This window comes from Aplysia californica, unplaced genomic scaffold (assembly GCF_000002075.1).
Source record: "Aplysia californica isolate F4 #8 unplaced genomic scaffold, AplCal3.0 scaffold00039, whole genome shotgun sequence".
In the NCBI taxonomy this organism is placed as follows: domain Eukaryota; kingdom Metazoa; phylum Mollusca; class Gastropoda; order Aplysiida; family Aplysiidae; genus Aplysia; species Aplysia californica.
Window position 1 is genome coordinate 1,304,618 of NW_004797309.1, and position 12,400 is coordinate 1,317,017.

The 12,400-nt window shown below is 37.9% G+C and overlaps 1 protein-coding gene across 1 annotated transcript in view; it reads left to right on the top strand.

The window, feature by feature from the left end:
• Nucleotides 1-4,158, top strand: part of LOC101853763 (ligand-gated ion channel 4-like) — a gene marked incomplete in the record, with an annotated part of 92,187 nt that extends 88,029 nt beyond the window's left edge. The window contains 3 exon segments of the mRNA NM_001280817.1: nucleotides 885-1,066; nucleotides 1,857-1,949; nucleotides 3,368-4,158. Coding sequence (NP_001267746.1) covers nucleotides 885-1,066; nucleotides 1,857-1,949; nucleotides 3,368-3,754 — 662 coding nt within the window.
• Nucleotides 4,159-12,400: the final 8,242 nt, after the last annotated feature.

Here is a 12,400-nt window from a genome sequence, read left to right on the forward strand (position 1 = left end):
GTTTCAAGCAGATACGTGAATTCCCACAAGGGGAATGGGTCCTTCTTTGTTGAGCTCTTTATTGTATTTTCTTTTAATCGACCGCCTCCGTTTTTGTAACGGAAAGTATCGCGGTTAACCTCGTCTTGCCACCTAAATGTTCAAATAGTTTCGATGAGGAGATTAAGAACTTACAAGCATCAAAGCATTTTACTTGAGCATTGACGTTGGTAGGAAAATATTTCACCCCTTGAGGTTTATACGTTATGCTCGTGGGTTGTGGAGTTTCGGCACCCCCCCCCCCCTTCCCCCCTTGTTCTCTCCTTTCCGTAAACCCATTTTTAAAAGCAAATGTTGCTGGACTAACAGTAGTAGTGGCGATCAGTTGCCTGCCAAGTGTGTCGACGGGGGAATAATTATGAATTGACGATTCCGTGCTTCTTCTAACATAAAGAGTACGATACCTAATTTAATATATTATCACAGGCTTTATGACTAACTACTACTCTTATTACGGTTTCTGTGGTGTAGGGATTAGGCACTTTGCAGTCGCACACATAAGATCTGAGTTTGAATATTGTGTGGGGGGAATGTTTATCGGGTACCTTGTTCTTAATAATAATAATAATAATAATAATAATAGATAGCATTTGTATAGCGCATATCCTCGCTCAACATCAGGCTCTATGCGCTTTACACTATATTATTACCCCAGCAGACCATAGAACACTCCGAAACATTCTCAGCTTCCCGGGAAGCATACATTCTTTCAGCTGGGGCGTTGTTTCCCTCTCTGATAGTGTTATTTTCGAAACCCTCTTCTTAAATTATCTAAACTGTGTTCAAGGGGGCGTAAAATCGCAAAACACCTACATTGTTTTTGGTTTCATTTTATATTTCCCCAGGGATCTATTATGGAATGACGATATTCATCGTGTCGTTTGCCACGGCAATGACGGTGTTCACGTTAAATATTCATCACAAAGGGTCACGAGGTAAAGCCGTGCCAATGGTCATCAAGAAAATCTGCTTTGACTTTCTCGCCAAAATGTTCTGTATGAAAGTGGATACATGGGACGAGAAACACGTAAGTTTGGTAAGTACCAAGTGTGGATCTGCATAGATCGTCCACTGGTAAAAGATAAGACGTTGTTTTAGGAGATAGTTTTCATTCTCTTTAAAGTGGACTTTAAAATTATAAAGTCACTATGCTTTATTTGGCATATAGGGTTCAATATCTCAATGAGTTTATGATCCGTGAACGGCACTTTCCGTTTAAACAGAAATGTACACATTCATAGGTTTATCATTCAATTAAAACATACCAATTGGTGTCATCTTAGAGATGACTTTAGATTTATCCTTTTTCACTATCGTGAAGAAGCATTATTATTAAGATACTGACTTGATCTTTCCCTTTAAATAACATCCATAACAAATTGATATTCAGCTCTTTATTTAAGAAAAGTTTTATTTTATCTTGTCTTCTATTATGATATGTCCTGCTCCAATGTCCAGACGACGGTTTGACAGCTTTGTCTTTACAACGCGGGGTAATGATTAGTATCGAGTGAATCGTCACGTCTGTCTCTCTCTGTCTCTGTCTCTGTCTCTGTCTCTCTCTCTCTCTCTCTCTCTCTCTCTCTCTCTTTCTCTTTCTCTCTCTCTCTCTCTCTCTCTTTTGTCTCAGTCTCCCCCCCCCTCTCTCTCTCTCTCTCTCTCTCTCTCTCTCTCTCTCTCTCTCTCTCTCTTTTCCCCCTCTCTCTCTCTCTCTCTCTCTCTCTCTCTCTCTCTCTCTCTCTCTCTCTCTCTCTCTCTGCGTCTCTCTCTCCTCTGTCCCTATCTTCAGTAATCAAGACGTATTTATGATTTTACAGTTCACCCCCGATTGCAATGGAACACCAGGAGGAGCATCAAACTACATCCGCTTTAAAGTGGCAAACCAACAGGACACTGACCAACTAAACATGGTATTCTTGAGAACATCTCTCTACAGTTATCACAAAATGACTGTGCATGATGGCCTTAAAAGAACGACAAAAGAAATATACAATAAGACTTCTTGTTTAGTTTTAGTAAGAGTTTTACGGCACTTGTAATACAATAAGGACATATACGTGCCGAAGAACAGATGTGTTGCAGGAGAGTAAGATACAAGAAAAAGCAGAGATAAGGACAATAATATGTTTGATTGGAAAGAAGGAGCAAACCACTTAAGAGCGCCCGCCAATGAAAAAATATAAGTTTAAGGGGAGGCTCTTCTTCATATTATAATGGATACATACTAAATGGTGTATATAAAGAACTACAGTATACTGTACGTACTGCACTGAAATTTAAGCAAACAAAAGAAAGACTGACGGTCACTAGAATGGTTCAGTCATTTTCTGAGTGTTTTTGTCTCACTTTTTATTTATGTAATAATTGTCTTTATTGAAGATCGCAAATGACACGGATCGTTATCTAGTAGTAATAGTAGTATAGGGTTTTACGGCGCTCGCAACTGCGTGGATCGTTATCTGAAAAATGTTTCTCTACTTAATTATGTGACTAGTTTAACCATCCGAGAAATGAGTTCACAATCATCTTTTCCTATCTAATCTAATCTGTCTTTATTGAAGATCGCAAATGACACGGATCTATCAATCTATCTATCTATCTATCTATCTATCTATCTATCTATCTATCTATCTATCTATCTATCTATCTATCTATCTATCTATCAATCTATCTATCTATCTATCTATCTATCTATCTATCTATCTCAACTTTTCAAGAATCTCCACTACGGGTGGGTATTTATGAGTTTTAAGACTTACTGCTATTTTGAGCTGGTAAAGTTAAGTTGTCCACACAGCAAAAGACCCAAATACAGGAAACAGATTGTTCATACTGTCATTCATGCCGTCGTTCATACCGTCGGCTGCACAGATTTCAAACCAATCTGCTTATTGTGATGGAAATAAACCAGCACATGCACGTGTTCCTTTCTGAAATGTCGAGATTATTTCTGTTTAGATGTATGAATTGACGATATTGCTTCTGTCTTAAGAAACAGAATGCACGTTCGCAATTGTCAGGCTTGAAGAGAAAGGTTTTCCTTTTTGTTTGTGTCTGTTTTTTAAGAAGGGGTTTGTGTACTTTACCATGGTATTAGGAGATTACGCTGGTGTCGTCTCAGGCGTTTCCCAGTTCAGCTTGTACATTTTATTGAGTTTGTCTGGTTTCTAAATGTTTACCCTACCTGATTTCTCTTAAAAGATTTAAGCGTCTTAAATCATTAATTTACAATTACAGATAATCACACTCACCACCCTTCCAGAAATAAAAATTGATAATCAATCCTACCATTTCTTCCGCTGATAAAAGTTTTCTCGTCTTTTCCCAGGAGCTGAAACAAACCCACGAGATGTCGCCTCTAAACCGCGTTGAACTGCCCCTGGACAGTGAATCTTTTCAGAGCAACGGTGCCGTGCCACGGGCATTTACCTCCTTTCGGAGTTCCAATGGCAACGGTGGCTCTTCCTCGGAACAGCAAAATACCGAGCTCACAGGCTTCGAGGCGTATTTTTCCCGAGTTCTTCAACGAGTTTATCAGACAATTGAGCGTAATGACATACGATTAGCGGAGCAGGATAAACGAGAGGGGATTAAACTGGAATGGCAGCAGGTGGCGCAGATTACTGATCGTCTTCTACTCACGTGTTTTGTTTTGGTCACCTTGACCATCACAGGCGTTGTACTGCTGGCGTCTCCGGCATCTGTGAAAGTCTGAGCATAGGACAGACTGGAGCTGGGACGTAGGAGTATCAACCCCTTAACCTTTGTGGCACGAGTTCTTTGATTCAGATAAGAATTTCTTCCAACAACCATAACATAGAATAGTCAGAACAAACTTTTTCAACATGAACACAAGGACATTTTTTCGATACTGCCATAACAAGGTCTTTTTTATGAGCAAAGTGGTTGATCAGCCATATCTCATAATGAGTTACATGAAAGAAAGAGCGATGTTGTTCATATAAGGTGTTGTTAGGAGACAGTTACAGGACCTGAGCCCTTGACAAGAGACAGCATGTTTGTAAACTAAAATTGTATGGCAACTTTCAACCTATATTATTTCCTTTCTTCGCCTTTGTTTCTTTTAATTCCCCAAGCATGGGGCTGTGATTTGTGGGAAAGAGGTTCAATGTATTGAACACCATAACAATTTTAACCACTATTTGATTGTCCTTTGAAGAGAAAACAGAGAGAATGTTTCACTTTTTGTACGTATGCAATAAGAAGAATATCCTTGATAGGGAGTCTAAAAACTTTATCTAGCTAGCAGGTGTAGGAGTGTGTGTAAAGTCTGCGTGGAGAGGAGATAAGGCGGACGAAAGGAATTTTTATTTGATTGTTTCAGTGCTGGTTATAACGAGTGCGTGTACTTCCGGGGTGTTCAGAGACGCAGAAAGCGGCGCCTGTTGCTGCTTTGGAGAATGGCGGCACGGTCATTACAAGGAGAAGAGCAAATATTGACTCTGGGCGAAATCCGGAGAACAAACTCCCTGTGATTTTAATCGACATGTCCTTCAAACTGACAGCCGGAGGCAAAAGTCTGATGAAGAACTATTCATCTGCTAATCTCCATTGCTGACGAGTGCTGGATGGAAGAGGATTTCAACGAATGAGAGGGCAACCACTTGGGATAATTGTTCTTTTCGAATGATGTTTACGGCGACTACCTCCCTCTGGTTTCTCTCTATGTTCTCAGCTGTTACAACATAATGCAATGCGTTTTTCGATTTCTCTGTCTCGATGAGAACTTCGAATATTGTGCGAATTTCGTTTTACAGTTACTTCAGACATGAAATAACAATTATGGTCTGAGGCATTAACTTCTGATTTCTTCGTTCCTGCTATCTTAACGAGCGCTTAATTCCGTGGTGCATCGTCTCATTTGAAGTTTAAGAAATATATTGTGGCTTTTGTGATCAACGTATCATTGATACACTTTACCTTTTTTGTGGAGAGAAACAGCTCGCGCCTAGGGTTTCCAATCGTGAGTTCGATTCTCGGCAACTGGCCCCAGTGCTGTAATAATTATAATCACATATTTCCTTAATCTTTACTGTTCAGGAAGACTGCCTGCATCAGAGCCCTACAAAGATTCACACTTAAGTACAAATCTACACTGAGCCGGCAAGGTGTTCAGCCGTATTCAGCCCAAAAATTAAAAAAAACACTATATTGTTGTTGTTGTTTGTTTTGTTTTTATTTTGTTTTGTTGTTGATGTTTTATGAAATTCTGTGGCATGGGTTACATGTTTTCTTTATGTTTTGTTAAAATTAAAATTCTAAATGTTGAAAAAAGCAAAAAATAATACCTCCTATGAGTACTATTTTTCTAAAGAATAAAACATTTTATCTCTCTCCTGATAAAAAAAAAAAGATTTTTGGGCTAAGAACAATAGAACAGCTCTCCGATAATTTGTTCTGTTATGAGAGACTGGCTCGGATAAGGTAGGCACGGATTCTATAGACATGTTTTCCATACGTAAGTTTGTTTTTCATGATTGCTATATGCGGCGGGTTTTTACGCTCCATGAAATCATGGAGTCTCACAATGAACGGACAGAATGCTCTCGGTTTTTGTGGACATTTTCCTCGTCTCAGTGTCGCGTGGAGTTTGGCGGTTAAATACTTACTGGATGATAGTATTGTCAAATGTACAGTGTCCTGCATACTTCTTTTTCAGTCAAGAATCACAAACTCATTTTCATCTTGTTGTGATCTGTTGTCCAGTTGTATATTGTAAAATGTAAGAAAACGACTGGGTCTTTTTGTGCAATAACATTGACCAATTTTTAGCCTGATCCTATTGACATCCCTTCTGTTGCAATTGGGTGATGATGCATCATTATTTCTTGTAAGCTTATGTAAGATGTGTATAGTGGCAAAATTAAAAAGCGAGTGTGCTGGTGCTTTTAATTTAATGACACTTTTCTTATATCTCAAAATTTAGAAAGGTCTGTTGGTTACATATTATTTACAGCCTTAACTTAGCTTTAAAAAAAATCAGAACAACATTGCTATATATTTTGGTGAAAGGAACATTTTTCCGACTTTGAAAAAATAGAACGTATGGTCTCATAACGATGGGATATGTAGTTAAAAGCAAAGAGAAAAATCAGGCTGTTTGTTTAGCCTCAAATTGATATATGTTCGTATTGAGATATCTTTAGAGACAAAAAAATAGAATTCCAAAATCATATTGTTTGTATCGACTCATAAACTACTTATTATGTGAATGATTCATTCAGGAGTGTTTCTGTGACATTCATATTTGCATTTGCAAACATTTACCAAAGCACATAAATTTTACAGTAAGCTAGTTGCCCACTCAATATGAAAAAAAAATTATTTTAGCCTAATTGTCGTTGTATTGTAGAGAATGTGTTGTGCAATAACATTTTTCAACTGTTTGAAGCGCTGGCGCTTCATTTCACCCTTTTTGGAATGTGCATCTGATTAACACAATTTTCTGACTCGTATTTATGCAAATGTTTTTGTTTATTCAAACACCCATTACTTTATATAACCATCTCAAGTGTAGCCATCGTTGTATAATGGGAGATACTGTCAGCTCTTGCTATAGCTATAACGGTCTGTTTTATTTATCATGGTTTTTGAGGAATTGGAAATTTGAATGAATTAGCTTTTCCTAATGTCACTTTTGACTCAGGCGAGAAGTTTCGTTTTTTCTTTTTAAACTTGAAATGTTATGATACGGTGACAGATGTTCCGATAAGGAGTGCTATGGTTTGATGATTTATCTCAGATTGACCAAGGCCGTTATCGTAGTATATTGACGTCATTTCTCACGTGACTTACTTTTGTTGCTGTACACCCAAAATCTAATGCGCATTCAAACAAAAACAACAAAAAATCTTAAAATGATTTTTAAAAATGCTTTTACAATTTCTTCTCGTCACGGGAGTACATTTTTGAAATCATGTAATGTATTGACATCCGTTAAAAAAGGAACACATTTCATCTGCATTTATGGCTAAAGTTTTCAAAACTGCTCTTATAAAATCATTAATGCATAGCCCATTTTGAGTTAAGTGCTTACAGGCTTTTTGAATTGGCCATCTACTCCAATTCCCTTACCCTTCGATACTGGTTGATGTTTTGTGTGCATGCAAATGGTCAACTCTTGGACATCGGTCGTTCTTGAATTAAAAAAACAACAACAAACCAACTTTTTATCTAGTTCCTTTGTATTGACGTAAAAAAATATTTCATGCCAGAAAAGGTTCAACAATAAGTGGTGGTCCTTTGTTTCATTGTGTCACGTCTGGTTATAAGGTCTAAGATTTTGTTTTTTAAAGTTTCATCCCTAAATTTTAAAAAAGAGAACCAGGGTATATTTCTATTCAGTTGAAATAAAATGACAGTAGACAAGTTAGACCGTTTTTAAAGAATGAAAAATGTTTAGACTTTCTGATGGATTGTGTGTGCATTGGTATATTACAGAGCAACATTTCTAATTTATTTTATAAATGATAGCATTTAACAGTATTATTTAAGAGCCCATTGCATTTCCCAATTGTAAGTTATTGTTTTGCAAAGTTATAAAATAATATCAATAGTATAAGTTTGTTTGTTTTTTCATAGAGAGAGTGGGAGAGAGAAGGAGAGAGAGAGAGAGAGAGAGAGAGAGAGAGAGAGAGAGAGAGAGAAAGAGAGAGAGAAAGAGAGAGAGAAAGAGAGAGAGAGAGAGAGAGAGAGAGAGAGAGAGAGAGAGAGAGAGAGAGGGGGGGATATCTTTTAAGTGGCAGTGCTAGTGCTGGTTATTAGGTGCTTTGGCAAGAGATGGAAAGCAAGGCCGGAAGAATAACTGAAAAAGAAAGAGGATGTCCTATATTAATGTGTGTGTGTTTGGGTTAGTGTTGTTTTATTTTTGAAAGGAGTTCTGGAAAACTGTCCTCTTTCGATGCAGACAAAAGATTTTGATATGTTTTTGTACATCATAATATGGTAGAGGTTACTTTTCACGCTCGATTTGCTTTACCTTGTTTATGAAAGGAAATGATTGATGATGTGTCTACTTTCTACTCACTTAATTGCGTTGAGTCCTCATTATACAAGTGAACTTTGTGCTTGGGGCAAAACAGGAAGAGTGAAGTATAGATCAGTTTGTGGTTGCATAGACATGAATTAATGTTCTTAGAAATAAAGTTAAAGGATTGAGTGTATGGGAAGGAGGTTGTCCATGTGCGTGTATGTGTGTGCGTGTGTGTGTGTGTGTGTGTGTGTGTGTGTGTGTGTGTGTGTGTGTGTGTTTGTGTGTGTGTGTGCACACGTATGAGTGTGTATACGTGCGTATTTGAGAATGACAGAGTGACAGAGAGACCGAGGAAGGAAGCGAGAAAAAGAGAGATAGAGAGAGAAAGAGGTAAAAATAATACAATGCTTATTTTTTATGTGTATAGTATGCTCGTTTCGACACATTTCAATGTGTCTACCAAGAAATGCAGGAGTCGTTTGTTTACAAATCTATCAACACATTTTCTACTATAATTCATTATATTTATGGTATAGTAGTTCAGGCTTGCTTTTTGGACTTCTAATGTCTGCGTCACATGATGATTTGCTAAACATATTACTTGTGTCGTTTCGTCACGTGAAAATGGTACATCATAAGTGATTTACCTTTTTAAACCAAAATGGGGTGATCATTCGCCAGGTATATTCCTAACGTCTATAAACTTTTACACCATACATTACTTTAACCATCCATGTCCTTTTGTATGTTTGCCCGTAGCGTGCACGATAACCCCCAACTTTATGTAACTTTATAATAATTTGCAAGAATAAGTGAGATTCACGCACTGAGCTGAGGGGATTTTCAAACTAAACGTGTTGCTCTCTCACATGAAAAGTGTGAGTTGTATTAGATCAATGACATTATACAATGAGCCCAATCTGTCGTGTAACTGTTCTGAGATATTTTTTTCTTTCGTTTCTTTTGCACCTGGCATACTCCTTAGACAGTGTTTGGAACTGAAGCAATAGCTCCAGCTTTGCAAAACAACGGCAAAAGTTAACTTTGGGGTTTACAATGGGAGAGGGGTGAGGGGGTGAGGGGGGAGGAGGTGTAAGGTGCAAGTGAACTTTTACCATACTGCAATACGCGTATATTTTATACCCTGCCACTACAGTCTAATTTGACTTATGTGTGTGTGTGTGTGTGTGTGTGTGAGTGTGTGTGGGTGTGTTTTGTCATGCTCTCGAAACATAACGAGCTGGCAAGTTAGAACGGTAATGGTAAACTGATGTACGCTTCGACCCCCTAATATGACAGTAATATGGAACGCAAAGCCAATTTTATGATTGCGTTCGTCATCGATTGGATGGCGCTAGAAAAAAAGGACTCGGCCTTCCGTCAGATCAAAAGCTTGGAAATGAGAAATAAGAAATAAGCACACACGACTTGCCCACCTACGTTTACAGAAGGCCTGCGTCACGCGTGCCATTGCTACCACTTCAGGCTTACGTAAAAATAACTTCCAGAAGACCTACTTTAAAAAAAAAAAAGAAACTTTTCTATACTGACCGTGTTTATTTTTTAAAAGACTACTTATTTTGTCAGGTTTCCAGACATTTTCACCCCGCGTCACGAAAGCATTATTTCTTGTTCACTAAGTGCAGTACAAATTTTAAATGTTTAAGTGATTCTGGGGGCACAATTTGGATCAATTATTTCTATTGCTGCAATTTGATTATTTCTTTTTAAGTTACAAGGGCATGACAAAAGCGTGCCGTCATGGTCTGCTACGCTAAGGTCGATATCCAAACAACCTTGCTTCGCCTTGTCATAGTAAAGGATTCTTTTCTGTTCAATTTGTTTCTTGTCCGTGTTTGCGTCTCTAGTAAGACAAGCTTCTACTTTCATGGTAGGAAGACAAGCTTCTAACTTCGCAGACTCTACTTGTCTGGAATCGATTACGGAATTTCATGCTTCCCTATATCTTTTAAAGGTGCGTTTCTTCCCTCTAGAAAAAACAAATTCTCTTTGATTTTGCGTGTTGCTACTGCTGGCACTGTGGAAAGGCTTTGGGAGAATTTAAGGTGTATGAATCCTTTTTGTGGCAGAGTTTGGTCTGAACAAGTATTTTACTCAGAACACAGAGCTAGCAGTATCGTCATACTTAATACGCAGCTTCCGTAGCTACGAACTTTGATTCTGTATTTGTGAACAGTAGCTTTTTTGTCCAGAAATGCCGGGGGGGGGGGGGGTTCATTTGAATGGATTAGTACAAATACATTGAAATTTGTAGAATACTTTGTTCTTTTTTATGTTTCAAACCCAACATCATAAAACATGGTTTGCTTAAAACTATGCACACGATTTGATATTGTGTCAATGGAATTCAGCAGCTTATAATTTTTTTCTTTTTTCTGTAATTTGACGTAACTGTTCTCAGGCGCAACGGTTTCATTTGATATATGTCGTTTCTGTAGCTACAAATGTTGATCTCGAGAGCAAACAACTTCATCACTCTAGGTAAGTTTAGGAATCTGTATTACCTGTTGCTTATAAATGAATGACAAACACATAGCTGCTTTCATAGGTTGTTTAATTGGCATTGCATTAGCAAAGAGTCTAAGTGCGCGAACATTTTAACTACCCTGTATCTTTGACCGCCAGATGTTCGCCACACTGTCACGTGGTTGGCAGATAGATTGGGCCCTCCTGAGGGGGCTTAAGATCTGAATCCATATGGGGTTCCAGTTCGTCATTTCTATCCAGGAAGATTTTTTTTTTCTCAGCCCGGTGCTCTGACGAGGGACCGAGTGCCCCGTCTTCGATAATTCATAATGTTTCATGTAGGCAGTAAAAATTCTTAAGAAAATAGCATATCCGTCGTCATTCTTAATGTCAAAATAATAATGAGTTGTAACACAATCCAGCAACTTATGTATACCATTGGTAGCAATTTGCAAACAAAAACAAAGGAGCAGCGCTGTAATTACAAGTAGCAACATCATTAACAGTCACGACAAAAGCTCCTTGAAAGATACAATTATATCAAGAAGTCATGTTGCTATCAAAGAATGGCCCTGATTCGACTGGCTGAAGTCCAATGTTGTTCTTTAACGTCAAATGACAAATTTCCACAAAGTCACACTGCACGCAAATTGAAATTTAATCTTTCTACCATCGTGAATCAATCTAGAATCCATTTGTATAAATACCATACATTCAAACGACTTGCATTGTTATGGAAAGAGACATTGTCTGCTTGTGTAATGTGAATTACTTCGTTAGCGACACATCAATTGTGTATTCATATTGTAATTAAAATTTCAAATCTTACCTATGTTATCTTTTTGTGTGTAATGAACACATTTTTCATTGAACAATTTTAATGATGACTTTGCAATCTGATCTAAACTTTGGTGACTGCCAATATTTCTGTGCAATCATCTTCTAATCTTGTTTACTTTTTCTTAGACTGACATTACAACATCTTTTTGTTTCAACTGAAGGGTGTCATGTCAACAATAAATGCTTATAAATCATTCTTTGCCTTGCCTTTTTACTAATTTTTGTGTGTTTCAGTGTGTACCCTGTGTACCTTTACTTGATATGCACAGCGTTTCATTTGAGAGCATCCCGATCTGGCTGCAGGTAGTTAGATAGTATCAATTTATCGTGATGAAAATAGTTATTCTCATTAACTTGTATCAGTTAAGTTTGAAATTCCGCTTAGATGATCTAATTCTTTAAACGTGTCGTTGGGAGTCTCATTATAGGTAAAGTACTCTTTCAAAATTTGTTTGTTCTTTGCGTTTGTTGCTATATGTGTCTTTTGTGGCTTGCACGTTGGTTTGCTATCAGATTGCAATGAAACGCTTAGGTTTAGTTATAGTTATGTGAAGCAGCCATTTCAACACACATTGACTATTCGTATTCTGAGCAAGACTACAGCAGCTTCCGGTTTCTGTTTGATCGTTTAAGCTGTCGATGTTTTTGTTACGTGCGACATTGTGGCACAGCCTATACTTGAAACATGTGTCGATGGGAAAAAACTATGAAATGTAGTTGTGTCTACTACCACTTCGGCACAATTTGGGTCAAAAGGGAGGATGTCACCTTAGCAGAGACTCTGCCCACCATTTCGGAACTTCACAGTAACACTAAAGATGGTTCCAGTAGGGAACGGGACAGAGGGTGCCCACGTTCCACGTGACTCATGGGAGCAGAGAAGATAGGACTAACGCTAACATTATTTAAACGCAATCCCACATCATGACTCATAACCACCATTATTTCTAAAAATGAGCATTGCTCTCAGACCCTTGACTTACACCTATAATCCTTGAATCTCTATCTGTAAGAGTTACGTGTTGTACTAAATATGTAGGT